Source organism: Tyto alba, unplaced genomic scaffold (assembly GCF_018691265.1).
Source record: "Tyto alba isolate M040663 unplaced genomic scaffold, T.alba_DEE_v4.0 Super-Scaffold_1000006, whole genome shotgun sequence".
NCBI lineage: Eukaryota > Metazoa > Chordata > Aves > Strigiformes > Tytonidae > Tyto > Tyto alba.
In genome coordinates, this window is record NW_024881272.1 from 8,132,531 (window position 1) to 8,151,991 (window position 19,461).

At 40.4% G+C, this 19,461-nt stretch overlaps 1 protein-coding gene across 1 annotated transcript in view; it reads right to left on the bottom strand.

Moving 5' to 3' along the window:
• NOTCH2 (notch receptor 2) overlaps positions 1-19,461 on the bottom strand; it is an 87,804-nt gene that overhangs the window by 19,044 nt on the left and 49,299 nt on the right. The window contains exons 11-21 of the mRNA XM_032998544.2: positions 17,076-17,309; positions 16,449-16,559; positions 14,583-14,775; positions 12,876-13,021; positions 12,226-12,345; positions 11,963-12,115; positions 8,943-9,171; positions 6,272-6,473; positions 3,563-3,716; positions 2,436-2,620; positions 1,483-1,615 (exon numbers count right to left, since the gene is read on the bottom strand). Of these exons, the coding sequence (XP_032854435.2) occupies positions 1,483-1,615; positions 2,436-2,620; positions 3,563-3,716; positions 6,272-6,473; positions 8,943-9,171; positions 11,963-12,115; positions 12,226-12,345; positions 12,876-13,021; positions 14,583-14,775; positions 16,449-16,559; positions 17,076-17,309 (1,860 nt within the window). The remainder of the gene's footprint in view (positions 1-1,482; positions 1,616-2,435; positions 2,621-3,562; positions 3,717-6,271; positions 6,474-8,942; positions 9,172-11,962; positions 12,116-12,225; positions 12,346-12,875; positions 13,022-14,582; positions 14,776-16,448; positions 16,560-17,075; positions 17,310-19,461) is intronic.

Genomic DNA, 19,461 nt, shown 5'->3' on the forward strand with positions numbered 1-19,461 from the left:
ACCACACAGTGAAACAGATAAAAAGGGACAGAGCGGGTAAGCTGAGCAAGTAGTTTTGTCTGTTAATACAGTTGAGCCACCCAGAGTAAGTAAAGTCATTCACCTAAACATGGAAGATGCTTATATTGGCATCAGTAAAGTATTCACTTCAAACTGGGCCAGGGACAAAAGCTAAGTCTTATAGTCATAAGTAATTGTATCAATTTTCTCTAATTCCTTTCAGTTACACACACAAAAAAAAAAAAATGTCACATCCAAAAAGTAATTAATCTCAACAAGTAAAGACTTAAGAATTAAAAGCAGTACATTCAAAATGTCTCAAAGGCGGGTGGGTGCTTGAGTAGAACAGAGAAATTATGGTAGTGCAGAAACTGGTGCATAAATATACACTTTGATGTAGAGACATAAGAAGTAACTTTTTTTTTTTTTTTAAAATTGGAGGACCAAATTAAGAACTGTACATGAAAAATTGCTAATGCAATGATTTACATTGAGATAAACACTTATCCAGACTGGGAAGATGTACTGACAGCCACACTAAAGTGAATGAACTGGTAATACACATGGGCAGGAGGCAAATAGAATAGATTATTTTATAATTCTACTTAAATTTACTTTATGAACCAAGAATTTAGTTCTATCTGACACACATCTGGAGATTCTGCCTACACTGAGGTGACACTTCAGAAGGAAAAGGTAAATTCAGAGGAGTATGAAATCTTTAAATGACTTGAGAAATAAACTTAAGGAAAAAAGTCAAGTGAGAAAGCATTCACTAATGGGTTAAATGTGCAATCCTGAATATTTTCAAAGGTAGGAGTCATGGCCATCAGGTCAGATGTAACAGGGAAATGGCAGGTTAGGTTCCAAGAAACATGACATTAAACAGGCTGTGGAATCATGCTTATTGAAACCCACCATTATGTAACTGTGGACTTTTTTTTTTTTAAGAAAAATGAGTTTTTAATAGAAGAGCTCAAATTTGCTGAAATAATTTAAGCTAGCCTAGAGGCAGTAAACTTTTTTTCCACAAGAGACTCCAGGACAGAGGACAATGCAGGGCCAAAATCTAAACAAAAGTAAAGGACACTGGAAATTATGCAAAAACTAAGCAGGTTTTCTGTATATTTCACAGTATCTTAGCCAAAAAGAAACTTTAGATATATTGTATCAGAACAGATGGGGTTGGGAGAGACCTTAACGGTCATCGTGTCCATCCCCCATTGCCAAAGATGGATCATACATTCCCAAAGGACACTGTCATGACCTATTCCTTTAAAAGAAAAAGAAAAAAAGAAAAAAAGAAAAAAAACCCCAGCATTTATTTTTAAAGAGAAAATATGTATCTCAAGGGATTCAGTGCACTTTGGGAACATTCTTCAAAAAAAATAATGCATTCCCTTTAGACTCTGCATCATGAAACCAGTAGTCAGAAAGGAAAATTCACTCTTGTAACATTCACTTAATTGCTGAGCTTCATACCCCGAGTTCCTGGTGGACAGGAGCACTTGAAATGATTGACGAGGTCTATACATGTTCCTCCATTCTGGCAGGGCTGAAACTGGCACTCATCCACTTCATATTCGCAGTTGACACCCTGGTATCCAGGCACACACTGCCAGTATAAAAGTAAGTGTGAATAATCTCCTAACAGATACAGTCGTAGACATCTGAGAAGGGCTACCGCAGACAAATCGAGCCCTCAGTGGGGCAGATTATGACTGCCTTTGTAGCTATACAACTGCAAGTGATTTCAAGGGCTGCACAGCCAGCCAGCTTAAGCACACAACTGACCCCCCGACTACTCAACGGCACACTGCATGTTGGAATTTAAGTGACTATTCCTGCAATACATAGCAATCAAATCCTGACACTGGCTTAATAGTTTTGATTCAAGGTTTGCATAAAACTCATCCTTTCCTTCTGGGCACGAGCTTCCAAAGTGTTCTACCATTCCGAAAAGCTTAGGAAGGTCGATATACCACAACCTCATGGTCTACACTGCTCTCTGCATCAGCTGTAGGAAACAGAAAGCAGTGGAAGGCATCTCCCACCCTGAGAGGCAAGGGATACTTTGCCCACCCAATAGGGAGGATACAACGTTCCTTTAATGCATTTTACACACATTTTAATATAAACTGCACTTTGGGCAAAAAATCTTTCAAGGTAAGAACTCTGTCTCCGACAAGGCAAGGAGTTCAAATGCCCATCAACCACACTTTCTTACGATCACACCTCTAATTCAGTCTTAAATGCCTCTCAGGAGCACTGCTTCTACCACAGCTAAATTAAAAATTCTTTCCAGGTGCGGGTTGCCTTTATCCCCTCTTTGAAGCTATTCTACCACTTGCATGTGTTTCTGATTTGTTTTGATTCCTTGGCTTTACAATGCTCTAAATATGTAGGCCTCTTCCTACTACCCCACCATGTATTACCTCGCACTGGTATCCACCCAGGTGATCCCGGCAGGTAGCACCGTTCTGGCAGGGGCTGGAGTCACACTCGTCCAGCTGCACCTCGCAGTAACTGCCCGTGTAACCCACCTGGCACTGACAGTGGTGCGTGTTTCCAACATTGAGGCAGTGGCCAGAGTGCTGGCACAACTGGTCCACTGTGACTCCTGAAACAAAGTTTAAAAAAAGTGAGCAAACACGTAAAACGCACTTGCCACCAGTGTTGGTAGCTCAGCCAGGAAGGAACATAGCTACACCCAACAAACTGAAAAGTTGAAACTCAAAAATTTAAGAGTTACTCTTTAAATTACAGTGGGTCAGAACCACAAGTGGCTTCCAAATGAAGTCACTGCTCTGTCCCCTTCGGATCATCAGCGTCAACACTGGCATGAAGTATTTGTATTATTTTACCACTGGCTGGTGAACGCACACCTGAAGTACTACTGTTGCAGTACAGAAGTTCAAGGTACCTAGAATGTCTGCAAAAGGGGTGGGAGCTTGACACCCTTCTTTGGCACTGAATCTGCTTGTTTGGATTTTCTGGACTGAAAACGGCATGACACTGCCCATCAGACTGGGCTACAAGCCACCTTAAACCCCAAATCTTTTACATGTACATCATCTGAAGCAGGAAATTACTACTTGGAGGGGGAAACAGCACACTTAGTAGCCAGTATACTCTGCAAAAATACTTACAAAGATCATGAATTACAAGATACCTTTTTTGTACAAGGACAACATGTCTTAAACCTGACCTGCCTGGGATTTAAAAGAAAGGCATAAACAGCTGATGTATTTTCCAAAAAGGCAGTCCACGTAAAACAGTATTACTGAAACTCTGAGACTTCATAAAATCTTTAATTCTTCTTTTGGAATATTTTTATGGTAGTAGCTAGCTTCTTATGTCAGGGAGAATCAAGAAAGCCTTGACTCCCAAAACGACCATGCAGAGTTTTGTAGCTTAAAAGTGATCATGATCGACCACCTAGAGGCATAGCTCTCTGGGATTTCCAATGTATGCTGTGTTCACAGGCGTATGAGGAAAGGAGGCACAGATTAATGATGTATGGGGAAATGGTTTCAGAAAAGCACGGAGGATGCTTATTTACCCCTTTGTGAAGCTGCCACTTTACACGAGACATTGGGCACATCGCAGTAAGCACCAGTCCAGCCAGATGGACAGACGCATCGAGTCTGGGCTCCATTCTGGGCACACGTGCCTTTATTCTTACAGGGAGACTTGCTGCACAGATCCATAAGTGCCTGGAGAGAAAAAACCCACAATGTGATACATGGCCGGCACAGTAGGAAACAATAATGAGAGTACAAGTTCAAGAAGCAAAGAAAGGAAGCTCTGCAAAACTGGTTCCATGTGGCATTGGAAAGAAAGGGACAGTACTTCCCAAGTCTAAGCCAGGTGCTTCACGACCTGTCTGAAGAGTTCACATGCCTCAGAAGGCGCAAATGTACAGACAAGTAAACCCCAGATGGCAGCATCATTTCAAGGGTAAGCTGATCCTCACACCTTGCTAGGCAGAGAGATCTTTGGCTGGCTGGGTTTGAGAAAAGTCAGTTTTATCTCAGACTAGGCTTCTAATTCCACATTAGTACGAGGCTTCCAGCTACCAACAGTAACAGGTGCCCTTTCTTCTCCCAAACTACCCCCATGCTCGCTGGTTTTTGAGGATATGTTCCACATTTTGTCTTTGCTTTTCCTTTTTATTACTAGCACACCATACCTGCTTTTGGCCCCATTTGCTCTAGTACGGTCTCTCTGGGTTTTCTCTGAGATTCGGTTGAAACCCTACAACTGTTCTACGAACTGAAGATGGCCCAAAATATACTGCTTTTCTTGATTCCTTGTATCAAAAACCAGTTTCCAAACAAAGAGACTAAAACTCAGTAAATCATCATATGAAAGTGGAGCGAGGACCCAAAATAACTGTCTGACCTAATATAAACCAGTCACTAACCATCATTTCCTTTTTGAGCACTTAGTCTTCAAAGTACTACAGCTATTTGATTGATTTCAAGCTGACTTGAGGGAAGGATGAGGTTTTTTAAAGCGAGTAGTACTGAATTTTGGCTGTAAAATACAATTTCAATTGCAGAAAGTTCTGCTTTTCAGATGCAAACCGTCTCCTCACAAAGATTAAAGTAGAAAAATCTGTGCTTTCACAGGCAACCAAAAAGAAACTTGGAATTAAGTTTTATCACATGTAGTTGAGCGTGAAGAAGAAAAACACCGAGCCTCTTGCTTCTGCATTTGTAATGAGTAGCTGACTGTTTTACATGCAAATTCTATAACTTATGAATCATTGTCTGATTTTGTGATGCTTATTTAGCTTTGCTAATTAGGTCAAGCCAGTTTACCACTAAAACAAGAACCACAGCATAGCTGTAAACTATAAATCTCTCCAATACAGCTTTGAATAGTGCTTATAAATTTAGGAAGTTCTGATTCCTTGTATAAAATGAGTAGTACATTATGATCAAGCTTCGCCGCACATAAAGCAGACTTTCTGAGAATGCACAACGTTTAATTTGGGAACAGGAACATTAATCCTTTTCTCAAGTAAAAACAAAGCAAACATAACAGAAGAGGAACTACTGAACTTCACAGTACTTTACAATCACTCTCAATGCTAATTCTCCCAATGAGGTTTAAGCAGTGTGCCCAGAATGCATAATCAGGGTAGCAGAGGGGCTGCTTTTTTATCTCACTTCACTACTTTGCATTCACTTCCTCCATTAGCGATACCTAGAAGCAGACCTGACAATTTAATGTCTAGCAACATACTTCTGGAAAAGCACCTCCCCCACTGCCACTAAAATGCTTCTTCTAACACCCCCTGCTTTACAAAGACACACTGGGACAAATGACAGTTGCAAAATTCTAACAAAATTGTAGTGTTTTCCAGTAGTTTAAGAAATTCACGGATATTTTTTTTTTAAATGGCAGCACTCAGACTGCTTATGAAGGAAGCCAATATAGTGTTTACTGTTCCAAAGCTAGAAATAGTCTCACATCATTATTGCTGTTTCGATAAGCATAAAATAAAAAGAAAAAACTCTGATTTGAAAAATCAAATCAGCATTCTGTTCCCACTGTGATAGGCCAAGTTTGAAGTTTTTAATAGGTACTAGTCAGTCATTTACAGTATGAGTTTGCAGCTCCAAAGCTCAACTGTGGAAAACTGTAAATTGCCTGAACTGAAGTCTGAAAGTAAGGCTAGAGCTTTTTATTGAGGTTGTGAACAGGACAATCATGTCAGTTACTGCCTCAAAACATTTTCTGGCTTCTTACGGAAAAAAAAAAATCTACAATCAACCTGGAATAACTACACCTCCCTGTAAAAAAATAAACCAGTTAAATCAAGTTCCTGCTAATCAGACAGATTTTTGCTTTGTGTGTGTTTGGTGTTTTTTTTCATACAGGCCTCTGCTGTCAATCAGGGCAATTTTATGCTTCGAATGAAATGCAGCCATTTTCAAAGCTAACAGCTGTTTTTCATTTATGGAGAAAACTAATCTAGAAAGTTCCAGTGACACCTGTCCTCATAAATAACCAAGCATTCCTCTCTTCCTTGCAAACAGACACTTTTGATTTCTGGAGTTTTGAACGGGGGCACCTACTCTGTTAGACAGAGGCTCTGGACTTATTTTTCCTGGGCTAAAGGGCCGACCACCTCTTAGCAGAACCGAAGGCGCAAGAGCTCTGTCACATTTGGTACCTCACATCTCCCCCAGTCACTTCTGCTGTTGGACAGGTCAAACAACAGTGCCCTGTGCAAATCGGGCAAGAAGGCGTCACCCACCTGACAGTTCTTCCCAGTATAACCCAAAGGACATATACATCGGTATGTGCCTAGGCTGTCCACGCAGGAGCCTTTGTTCAAGCAAGGATGTGAATCGCACTCATTAATTTCCATGAGGCAGAAGGGTCCTGTAAACCCCACCGGACACTGGCAGGTAAAGGAGTTGATCCCATCCACACAAGTACCTCCATTGAAACAGGAGCTGCAAGAGAGCGAGAACAAAGGTGAACTGAGACAAAATGCAATTAGCTCACAGCAGGTAAACACTACTGAAATGAGAGAGAAAATCGGATTACAGGATCTTCTGACCACTGGCAAATTCCTGCTAATGAAGCATAAATCAGGTAACAGCAATTCAGGGGGACTTCAGCTCACTCGCCAGCTCACTGTCTTTTACCTTGGCAGATGAAGAAAGTAAAGCAGGGTTCAATGAGTCATAAGTGATGGAGGAAACTTATTCAATAAAATCTTCCCAGCTTAAATGTGACCACAAACAGTACTGTACCAGGTAGGCGTGTGGCTTGCTCAAACTGATAAATTTTATACAAATTTTATTACAAATTACAATTGTATTACAAATTATGAGAAACAAAACAATTTGCCTTTCTTTTAAAGCTTCAAAGGAGTCACAGGTATATTTTCTCAAGGAAAAAGTCTGTATAACATGCAAAACAAAAGCATGTTCTTAATTGAAATTATGTGAAAGTATTGGTATTGCTAAATTCCTTCCTCCTCTTCTCATGAGAACCTTAAGTCCTTGATTTGTAAAACTACTCATACGTGCCCTGGCAGAATTCAGATCAAAGGAATTTTCCCCCTTCCTCCAATCTTCTGATCATAAAAAATTCTGCCAGATTAGATGTCCTATGGAGAAGTGACTGGGAAAGTTAGGAGAAGTGATACCTCATGCAAAATTGACTCCTTTTTCCTTTTAAAGAAATGCCTGCCAGGAAAATCCTGCTCCTCTGAAAATAACCCTAGATCAGACTCAGGATAATCAGTTTGATAGTGTACACAAAACAAATTCCATGCCTGTTGTCTGTTTCGTGCACTGTCAAAGGGTACTTCCATGAGGGAAGGCACTGACTCACCTCCTTGAACTTCCAGTGCAAGTTTTAAGTATCTAACTTCTAACTGTGATTGCAGTAGAGATGTCAACATCAACCTACTTATCAGAGATGTCCCTCTGCCTCATGGCCTGAGTTCTGTTTTACAGCGAGCAGAAACTGCTGTTTACATTAATGGCAAAACAAGAAAGAGAAGACAGAGGAACTGTCAATCACTTGGCATGTTTCACTGAGATCAGGTACCCATCTCCAAAAGAAGATGGCACTCTCTCCCAGGCAGCTTCTCACACAAGACATGGAAGAATTATTTGAACCGAATTCAAATTAGCCAACCATCATGGCACTCTTAAATATAGCTCAGTAAATTTTGGTTGAGAAGGTGTGACTGGTTTAGCTTGGCAGAGCGTTGAAAATTGCTACATCCTTCATTCATACCTGCAAGACTGGTTTCTATCCTGACTGATAACAAAACAAAACAGGATGAACGTCAAGGAAGAACCAGGCTTCTGCTAAAACACCCAACATATTTCACTTGATTAAACTGACTGTTGTGCAAATTAAACACACCCTAATCAGCAACACAATCCTGTTCTTAAGCAGAATATATTAAAATACTTCCTCCCCCACAAATGCAATTTTATAAAGGATAAGAAAGATAATTTCTTTGTGTGCAAAAAAATGCATGAGAATACCAAGAGCTTTGCATTTAGGCGCCTTATTTTTTTCTGGTAACTAGACTAGAATAGACTATTTTTATTTTTTTTAACCATTTCAAGCTTTATCATAAATTGTTTCCATTTAAGAATCTGAAGTTACTGACATCAATCCTGAAAATGCTTAAAACAAAAATACAAGGGCAGATGATGGATATACAGGGTTAACTCTCAAAGAGCTTTTAAAACTACCCAGTGAACCATTTATACAAGGACCAGCTGTTGAGCATTTTAACTCTGTTACACACACACACACACACACCCCTCCTGCTTAGAATGACCTCAGGTTTTATCTCTACACTGCTAAACCACATCCAATTTGTGAGCATTAAAAGATCCCTGATGATTAAACTTTTCCAGTACAGAATTTGTGGATTTAGTGTTCCTCCCGGTTGCTTCCTCATATTATTTGCAGCCAATAACTCCACTCAGGGATAATTTAATTTTCCTGCCTTTCTGAAAGTTGGCCATTGCTTCCATTTTTGCAGCTTTCATATTTCTCAATACAGTAACTGTTCATAACCAATCAATTATTTCCCCTCCCCTATATGATAATGGTCTTATAAAAATATAAATTATTTATGTTTTGATAAAATAGCATCTGTTACTGTCTTAACATTTGTTAAGCACTGTCATATTCCTCCTACAACAGAGCTAGGCTTTTAACTAGTCATGCAAACAGAAGACCAACTTTGACAGGCAGCTATTTCAGCTAGTATCCTGCACAAGGTAAGTGAGTTTTCCTTGCACGAATCACAAGTATGTCTCAGCGACAAAAAGCAGGAAAACAGATCCTCATCGTTAAAAACTTCTTCTGGGTAGGATTGACTTCAAGCCACGAGCACATGTTCTGTGGCTCCTTAGTGCAGCAGCACAATGAAGTTGTCTCACCTCTCCGTGCATTCATCGATGTCGTTCTCACAGTTGGTTCCCTCAAACCCAGGCTGACACTTGCACGTGTAGCTGTTGACATAGTGGGTGCACGAGCCTCCATTCCTGCACGGCTCGCTCAGACATTCATTGGTATCTGTTTGACATTTATCTCCATGAAATCCAGGTAGGCAGATGCATGAGAAGGAGTTTATCCCATCCACACAGGAAGCTCCGTTTTGGCAGGGATCTAGGATAGAAACGTTACAGTAAATGTTAAAATGGGTAACAGTCAAAGGCCAGGCCTAGAGTAGTCACTTTTAGGAAAAAAGTATCACGCAGCCCAGAGTGTGACAGACTACTGACAAGTTTTTCTGAACCACTTTATGGATGACATAATTGCAAAGCATTATCAACAACAAATTCACAAGAACGTGTGGATCAAGACCAAGCTTCAGGGCCTACAGGTTTCTCTGCTGGGATTTGTTCAACCAAACCCAACAAAACCAGACCCAAAGCCTCTTGGTTTAAAATTCAAACTCTGCTTTTTTGACAAATGCCTACCGATAAAGTCAATACAAACAGCACAGCAACTTTCTTCTTCCTTACGAAGTCTTATTCATAGGAGAACTTGGCCCGTTCTCTCTTTCCCAGACACTGCTCAACACACAAGAAAACTTGTGTGCTTAATTTTTAGCATGAAAGTAGTCCAGTCAAATCAAAAATGTATGTGGATATTAGTGTATAAATATATGAGCACTTCTGCATTACTGAGCACTTAGCATTCTTCCTAGTATCAAAGGCTGACTGAGGAAAGGCTGGCAGAAAAGCTCACAAATTCATACACCACCGTGGATTCCCCTCACTTCTGCATTTCTTGACGTTTTCTTTATCCCTACCATTGTCCTGATACTTGTGTGTCACCATTTTTGGGCTTAACCCACCCCCTACTACTGTATTCCTTCTACTTTCACAAGTACCAATCTGCCTGAAAGTTCTCCACTGTTCAGTAGTTTCTTCCTGCTTTGCTCCATCCACTTTTGGATTTAAGACCCACATTCCTCTGTCAGACACTGCCTCTAAAGCCACATTCCTTTTCTACTCTGCATTCCCTAGACCAAAAGCCTACATATATGAAGGCAGAGAGGGAAATTGGGAGGGGAGAGGAAAAGGGGAGACAGGAAGTGCGATGAAAAAAGGTTACAGAGGAGGTTTTTTTGATCTGTGACTATCTTTAATTACTACTAAAATACAAACTTGAAAATGCAAATAGATTCCACCAAAAATGTGCAGTTCAACATAAGTACAAGACCATTCTGTTCACTGGTAAACAAAGAAAACAGATGTGAAAGGTAATTAAAGCTCATTTATTGACTGAGAAATATGCTCACATGATAAAAATTTGTGTTATAAGACGCACACCTGCATCCATTTAAAGGTCATCTGACTACTGCAGAGAAAAAGCACATTCAAAGTGAGACCCCTGGCAGCTATAAAATGTTGTGTCTATGGCAGCCAGCCATTTATGACTGAAGCCAAAAGCTGCGCATTAATTTTCTGTGCCACACATTTACTGACAGAAAAAGGAGACTCGAGTATCAACTTTTCAATAAGTTCTTGTTGTTGGAGGGTTTGTTTGCTTCATAGATTAAAGACATTTGGCTCAAGCCATGGAAGGTTTTTGTTACGCTAAATGAAATCAGCTGTAGCAGTAATCTGAAATTCTTCTTCAGCCTCATGGGTGTGCTGCCTAACACAGAACGTGGGATGAATCTCACAGCTCTCAGGACACTTTGGAATAGAAAGACATTTCCCAGCTGTTTGAGAGAAAGATGGACACTTTAAAAACATTTTTATCTTCAGACTCCCATGTAAAAAACTAACAGGACGAGTTGGCTTCAGTAAGCAAAGCTCTGGGTCAGTGCACAGTGACACTTTTTGTACTGTACCTGTTTGCTCAGAAAGAAGCCATCAAAAGTTCAGGCTGAGCCAGATGTCTTAGAAGTTCTTTCAGCAGTGCTGCTTTGGGGTCTCCCACGGTAACTTTTGCTAATAGACTTGTTTGGATCCTTCTCTACAGCAGCCACAGATTTAATTTTTTTTTCAATGCAGAACGTAACTCTCTAAATTCTTACCTTTAAGACTTTGGTTTGGTTTTAAGCTATTCTAATAAAAAATAGAGGTTTGGGGTTTGTTGTTTTTTTATTGTTTTGTTTTGAAAGAGAAAGCCAATTAAAAAATGACAACATTGGGAACTCCTCCAAGGTTTGATAAAGCACTTTTGAAATATTAACAGATGAACACTTAAACAACTGACACTTCTCAAGAGACTCTGATTTTATCTGATGATAATACAGAATATGCCCAGTAAGAAAAAGAAGTTACCATGTACTTGGTTTCCTTGGAAACAGCAGTGCCAAGGGCATTAAGTTAATATTTGCTTTCTTGTAATTTAAACAATTTCAGTACTCATCAGTGTATGGGCTATCCTCCTGCAACTGCTACCTATTCTGGAACAGAGGGCCTTCCAGCTACTTAATTTGCTTTCAAATATGGATTAGCTGGAACGGCCACAGGACCCACTCTTTCCAGAATATTAATGTGAGACAGAGACATTTCAGGAAAGACTGTTATACCCCAGATTCCCACCACACCTCAACCAAGCTTAACGTTGAAATACAGGTAAGCCCTGCAGTGTTACTTTAACTTGGTGTATTAAAATTTCAGGCAAATATAATTCTTCATTTATCAGTGCCCCTTATTAAAGTATGCAAACTTTAAGGACATTTTCAATTTAAGAATCTGGGAACAACTCCTGCTATCAGTTAGAATGCTGTAGTCCATTCCCAGCGGCTGAATGTTAATGGACTTTAACTGCCTCAAATATGCAAGTCTTACAAAGCTGAGGTCTGGGTTTTTTTTTTCTTTTTGAAAAGAGATTATCAAAGAACTTTCAGTATCTGTCAAATAGCAGTCATTAATAGCATAGCAAAATTATTTCTATGAAAAACTAGAAGACAGAACAATCTGCTGATACTCACTTGAAAGGCAGTCATCAATGTTACTGTCACAGTCTCCTCCAGTGAAGCCTGGCCGACATTCACACAGGTAGCTGCCTTGAATATTATGGCACAGAGCATGGTTTTTGCAGGGCTTTGAGAGGCATTCATCAATATCCACTGTACATCTCTCCCCTGAAACATGGAGAGTCCAGAAGTAAGACAACCCATAAGGCAATGATCAAAAGGCTCAGTGCCAATACTGCTCAGGGTTGAAAGCACACTATGTTCCACATCCACATTACCTTCCCAGCCAGGGGCACACTGGCAGGTGTAGCCTTCAGAGTCAGGAGATTCTTGGCAAATTCCCGAGTTCTCACAAGGATCAGGGGAACAAGGAGCAACCACTACCTGGCAGTTCACACCTGGAGAGCAGAAGGGGAAAAACCATGGAGAGTATGCCACTAAGAGCTTGGTGCTTCTTGAAAGAATGAATAAAGAGATTGTAACTTGCATGATTATCCTACACAGCATTTCCATATTTGACAAATCCCAGCAGAAGGAAAAGGAGATCAGAGCACTCCACATGGGCTCAGTGGATACTAACAGAGAGCAGCCATGGTAATTCCGAGTTTAATGCCCCTTCAATTCACAGTGCATTTATATATCTCAGTCTAGGTTTCTTACAAAGAAAATTAAGCCAAGCTTCCATCAGAACATTTCTTAATGAGTCCAAACATGGCTTAGATATGGTCTTACTAAGTATTCTACTACTGTATCATGTCTATATGAACTGACTGTAACTTAATTTCATACAACCATGGCATTTCTTGTCTTGACTCCTATTTCCATGAAGTTTATTGAATTTTATTTTATTTCCATGAAGATTAAAATGGCACTAGGGGTGAAATGGAGTGGAAAGGAAAAAGAGAATAGAAACTCTCTGAATTTTCACCTTTGAATCCTTTCCTACAAGTACATCTATATCCATTCAACAGATCCTCACAAGTTCCTCCGTTCTGGCATGGGTTTGATTTACATTCGTTCCCTTCTGTTGAACAGTAATCTCCTATCCAGCCTGGGTCGCAGACACACTTGTACCTTTAAAGGCAAAAACAGCAGTAATTTTAAAGCATTCTGAAATAACTCCTCTACCATTTTTTCCTGCAGATTAGTTTTGGAGAGAAAACCAGAAGACTCTCTTTAGGAAAGCCCTAAATTACACTTAGATTGCTTACCCCAGGTGTATAGTTATGAAAATACTGAAAATAAATCCTCCCTTCAAACCACACTTCCATCTCTTACAGTTGTCACAAAGCGCTCAGTCAACCGGCAATATGTTTCTGCTTTGATAAGACCATCTCAACACATTTAAACAAAGGCAGAAAAAAAAGATTTAAAAAAGTGGAGAGGAACAATAGGTTCCAAAGATAACTAGACTCTCTTAATACAAAGTAGTGGTTACAAATGAAAACAGCCGGCTGGGAGCAGGAGCAATCTTCTCCATCATGTTTCAAAATCTGAAGCAGAGCAGCACTCCACCCGCATGACGTAGAACCAAGGACTTGGTGAATCACCCTGGACTGAGGCCACACAACACGCACACTGGCCTCCCTCCCTGTCACACAAACAAGACTTATTTTATCTGGCACTGAGCGTAAGGTGCACATGGGCATAAATATGAATGCAGGTAGAAGATGATAGACAAAATGAACCAAAACATTTGTTTCCCAGGCTTACATAGAGGCTGAATTAGCAATAAAGGCAGCCTTCTTCCCAGCTCCAGGGAAAGTGCTGAATCCTGCCCTACAGAGCTACCCACAGCGGTAAATCACTTCCTCGCCCAAGTGCTGACAACATTTTCCAGGATGCAGCACGCATCTGAGAGGCACTGCTATTCCACGTACAGTTGGGAAGTTTCACAAACACCAGACCTACCTCCCCAAACCTGTTGACTCCGCAGGCCCTGCGCTCATTACCAAAAAGAGATCTGATTCAGGGCTCCTGAAATCAGCATTTGGTCTTTCCGGATGGGAAGTTTCAGAAGCAACTACTGTCATCAAAAGAGCCAGAAAGAGCTTTCCCTTTTTCTCTCAGGCATGCAACAATGGGACTAAAGCTGTCAAAATCTCAGCCTCAGACAAATTGTTCTAAGTCAAATACCGCTCTGTCTCCTAGTGTCAAAAGTTGTCTGCCTGTTCCTTAATACAGAGTATTTGAGTAGCAAGTACAGCACTAGCCAACAAAGATAGTCATCTCCACACTAAACATTTTAGAGTTTGATGGAATAGATAGCTGCTGCTCCCCAGAGATTCAATTTGGAATAATTTCTTTATTTTAATTGCATTCACTCTACTCACTTGAATTGTCAAACCCTCCCTTTAGACCGTGGCAGTCCACCCTGCGCTACATGCCCATGCAAAGACAGCAAAGAATACAATGCAGGACAGAAAAATCTATGTTGAAAGAGCACAGATATCAGCTGGTGACTAAAGGTCTACACCTTCCTGTGATTATGTCATGGGCAGCAGATAAGTCTGGATCCTATCTGAGAGATTAGAGAAAAAACGGAAACCTCAAGTCAAGATGGAGCTCCAGGCAAAGCAAGAGAAAAAATTTATAGAAGGTAGCAGGTAAGTTTATTGTGACAGTAAGTACTTACCCACTAGTAATATGTGTGCAGTTGCCATGTACACAGGGATTACTAAGACAGCCATCTGCCTGTGACTGGCAGTGAGGATGATGGTAACCCTCGGGACATACACATCGAAAGCCATTGACTTCATTTATACATGTTCCACCATTATGACAGGGGTTGGACGTGCATTCATCAATGTCCACATTACAACGGGGGCCTAGGAGAAAACCCAATACTTATTAAGTAGTATTTCTTATAAGAACATTTGCTTTGCACACCCATGAGCACATACGTTAAGACACAACTCAGTAAAGCCAATGCAGTCAGACAGAGCTTGCATGCCTCTGTGCTTTAACTAAAGTCAAGAGAAGCATTTTTGAAAGATGCAGCACTTTTTTCTGCCTGGCAAACAGCACTTACGCTCAACAAGTATTTAGAAACCATTCGAGAATCTCAACAGAATTCCACTAAAAATCACCAGTTATTATTGATTAGGAAGGCAAAAATCACTCAACTCTATCATGCTTGGAAAAAACGTCTTGAGTTCCACTTGTCGTAGCCCTGTTCTTCTGCTTTGAAAGTACCTACCCTTTGAACAACCAGTACTGCTATACTGTCTGCAGTAAATATAGTTCTTGTGGTTTACTGCACAAAAGGGACTCTAAAAAACACCATTTCCTGTTTTGCCTGCCTCTGATTATGACTGCAAGATCCTTGAAGTAGTGACCATAAGATCTTGTGAGGCTGGAAAGCTAACCAAAGTGAATGTTGCAGTAAGTTGAAAGCATTTTTAACATAAGGAAAGGACAGGGTAACAAGACCCCATGCAAGCCAGCTCTTTAAATACTGGACTATGCCAATTCATTATATTACTGAATTATTTTAACAGCATAACAGTAGGAAGTCCAGTAGGATAACAAATATGGTACGTCAGCAACAAAGAAGGCTGAAAGGCAAGAGTGATCAGGATCATGCTTCTTCCTGCTTGGGGGACTAAAGAGTACCACCATGCCAGAGCCAAAGGAAGGAAGGAGCGTCAGAAGTTTAGAAATATGCCAAGAGAAAAGCACAAGACACATGAAACCTCTTAGTGCTATTTCTAATGCATTTCAGATCAATTCTAATTAGAATCATTCAGTAATAAACAGTAACAAACATGATGAGAAAACTGTTATAAGCAGTACCAACTGCCTTACAACAATTATTTTATGAGCATATTACCCTACATGGCTCAAAACATACTAAATCCATTATAAACAGTGTTGAGATGTGCTTCAGTCATCAGAAATAGTCCTGATGTAGATCTACAGCTCTAAGCATGGATCCAAAAGTGCCTAAAAGCTTCTTTTCTCAGCCTTACTTTTAGTGTATTAGAGAAGACTTTATAATCTAAAAAGGAAACAGAACAGACCACACTATGAAAGAGAAGTACTGAAAAAACCAGGTTATTAAGTTGGAGACTTCAGAGTGGAGAGCAGATCGTTTTGGAACACTGAGTTAATGCTTTGCTTTCACAGAAAGAGAAATGCTGTTCATGGTCAAAGCCCAAGGTACTGTCTAATCAAACACCTCTCTATATTGTTCCCAGTCTCTCTGTCCCTGGAAAGAAGCTGTAAATAATAAACCGAAGTCACATGGGTTTATTTGTTATAAACCCAAGAACCATGAATTGGACATAATTACCTAACAAGAATGGCATTTCACAGCACATTTCACATTCTTCTGGTTGGTAGAACTTGCTGTAATGTAAGATGCTGAGATTCAAAGATTAGAAGGATTTACTGAGATACTAACTGAATCCCTTGTAGTCAGTATGCAAAGAACAGCTTCCTTAGCTAGCTGGATAACTATCTGCAAAACAATTCAAAGCTATCAGGTAGCTGACTTTACCTGTAAATCCAGGTTTGCAAGCACAATTGTAGCGATTAATGCCATCAATACAGTCCCCGTGAATGCATGGGTTACTTGCACAGTCATCAAAGTTATTTTCACAGTTCACTCCTAGAAAAAAATAGTTAGACAAATAAGGAGGCCAAATCTTACAAGGAAGACAACAAAACTATATCCCAGAAATAGCCAAATTAAGAATCCGACCTGCTTCAAAGTTACACATGCATTGCAGCAACTTAAACAGGTGATGATGCAGAAGCACTGCAACACCAAGGGAATGCCACCTGAGTCACTGGGTGCTGACTGAATATGATCCTGAACTTGTACTAAATGTTTATACAAAAAAATAAACTGTTTTGAACACCATGCCTAGTTTTTTCTGCATGCTTGAATTTTGGAAGTAAATAGGGGGTAAACTCTTCCAAGATGAATTGCAGTACCAGTAAGGGTTAGGCAATCCACACAAACGCACCAAAATTCAGCAAGGAAAAGTAATGTGAAAATGACACTCCCATACCATAAGCTTATCTCTGTATGCAAATTTAGCACACACCAGAGCACACACCAGAAATAATTAAACACTTGAATTCTGTTAGAATCCAATCCTTCCGCTTGTGCTTTATGTACCTGAAGTGCCCAGCAAACAGTTGCACTGGTAGCCATTCACCAAATCAATGCAGCGCCCTTGATGGAGGCAAGGATTGCTGTGGCATTCGTCTATCTGCTCGCTGCATATGGCACCCATATAGCCAGGATTGCATATACATGTGTATGAATCAATTCCATCTTGACATTCCCCATGGTGGCAAGGATCAGGATCACAGTTGTTGATATTCTCCTCACACAGAAGGCCAGTAAAGCCTAAGGAAAAATGATGAACAGGAGTAATTAAGAAGTTAACTGGTGTGATGCTGCAGTGAGCATAACACAAATATAGAAAGAGTCATATTAAGAATCAGTAAAGTGGCAGACAGCACAAAGCGTAACTGGGCATCTCAACGGCTGCCCGTTTTCCAGCCCTGGAAAACAACATTCTTCGACTGCTCACAGCATTACAGAACAACATCTTGCATGGAGAATCCTGGCATTGGAAGTGGTTACCTTCAGTTTTTTCAGAACGGTAGCAATGAGAGGAAACATGTAAATCTCCACCAGTAATATTTACTCGCATCAGTATAAACTATCTGAAGGTACTCCCCCATCATCATTTCTTCTACACAATACCGGGGGGGTGACTTTTTTAGAATGAGAAATTACTGCAAAGATGCTGCAGAAACCTTTCCAAGGGAATTCCCTTTGATCATGTCAAAGTTTCTGCAGTTCTGCTTATTAAAAAGTTTCTTGCCCCTCTCATTGAGAAACCTTTCAGTAACTCCAATCAAACACCAACTGCAAATTTATGAAACACTGCATGCAACCTCTTCAGTTAGGAGCAATGAAACAAGCCGCAATTTGGCCTATTTCATTCTGCTTCAGCTGGGAAACTTCCTGAGCAACAGAGAAGGACAGAATCTATTCACCAGAAGGGCTAAAAGAAGCTAAGAGCCGCAAACAACTCCCTCAGGAGCCCTGTTTTCCATGACGGAGCAGAGCTATATGAAGCAGGGACAATTTAAAATAAATCGATTTCAGAGATGAGGTTTTGGAGCAACAGCTCATGCTGCCTGCTGGCAGCTGAAGATTAGGAAGGTAGAACTTCAAATTTCAGACACCAACTGGAGACTGATACAAACCAAGCTGCAGGGAATTTCAACAGCTGAAGAGTGATTCTCACCTGAGTATTATAAGTGGATAACAGGCTCCCCATTTTTCATACAGGTTTGTGGTTATTTCTCTGGTCAAACATACCAGGTGACGGCTAACATTTCCAAGTTCTGCGAACGTATGCATGGATGAATGGGTGTGGAAGTAGGTGGGGAGAGGGAAGGGAAGCTAGTTAGAGAGATGGATATAAAAAGATGTTAGGGAAGGAAGAAAAACAAACCGATAAGAGGACGAACAGTGGCAAAAAAAAAGGGGGGGGGGGGAGAGAGGCAAAGAAAAGAGGAAAGACCTAAGACAACTCAAGAAAAGAAAGCCATGATCTACCACTGGGAAGGAGAAGTGGAATAATGCCAGAAGGGAAAGAAAAGACAAAAAGCAAGCAGTAAATAGAGCTATCTGTACAGCATTTGGCCAAATATTTTGCAGTTTTCAATCACTTCGGCAGCTGGCGATTACCATTCAGGGAACACATATCACTCATGAGGTTAATAGAGCAAGAACATACTCAAACATTATTTTTCAGTAACTGACCTGCCCCAATGATGAATTCCACATTTCAGTCTTATAGAAGGCTGTCAATATTAAATATAATACTTAGCATGAATCTGTTCAAAAATTACTACCTTGCCTCCTATTGTAGCTCAACTGAACCGCTTAACTATCAGATATATTTATCAATCTCTTGACTGAACATACCTTATCAATATGTGATTTCCATCTTTGCAGGCAAAAGTTAGACTAGAAAAAACCACACTTGAATCTAGAACATAAGAACCCCTCAGACAGGATGGAAAAAAGCCCTAGTACAGAGTCCCTTTTCCATTTTCAGCCAAAGTACTAACCAAGGATTTTACTAAGAGCTGCTGCTTCAGTAACATACCTTTGGTTGCTTTCAGCCTGCTCCTTGAAAATGCTCCATACATCATGTGCCTTCACAGAAGCAGTAGTCTTCCCCCCTCATCTGGGAAACCTAGGATTTCTGTACTGAGGTGGTTCCAGCAATTTAGTGCCCAAATTCAGAACATGCTTTTCAAGGCACAGCTCTCCACATTGTCCTTCACTACACAACCCAAAACCCTACTGGGCCCAATAGGCTCTTCACTCTCGGTGAATGAAAACAACCAGACCACACACCAGCTTGAGAAAGACTTTCTAAGATAGTTTCCAAGTTTGGAGAAGATTTGAGCTTTTTCTTCTTTTTGCAAGTGTCAGCTTATTCTGTCACATGCAATAAGCGAAAGGATAATTC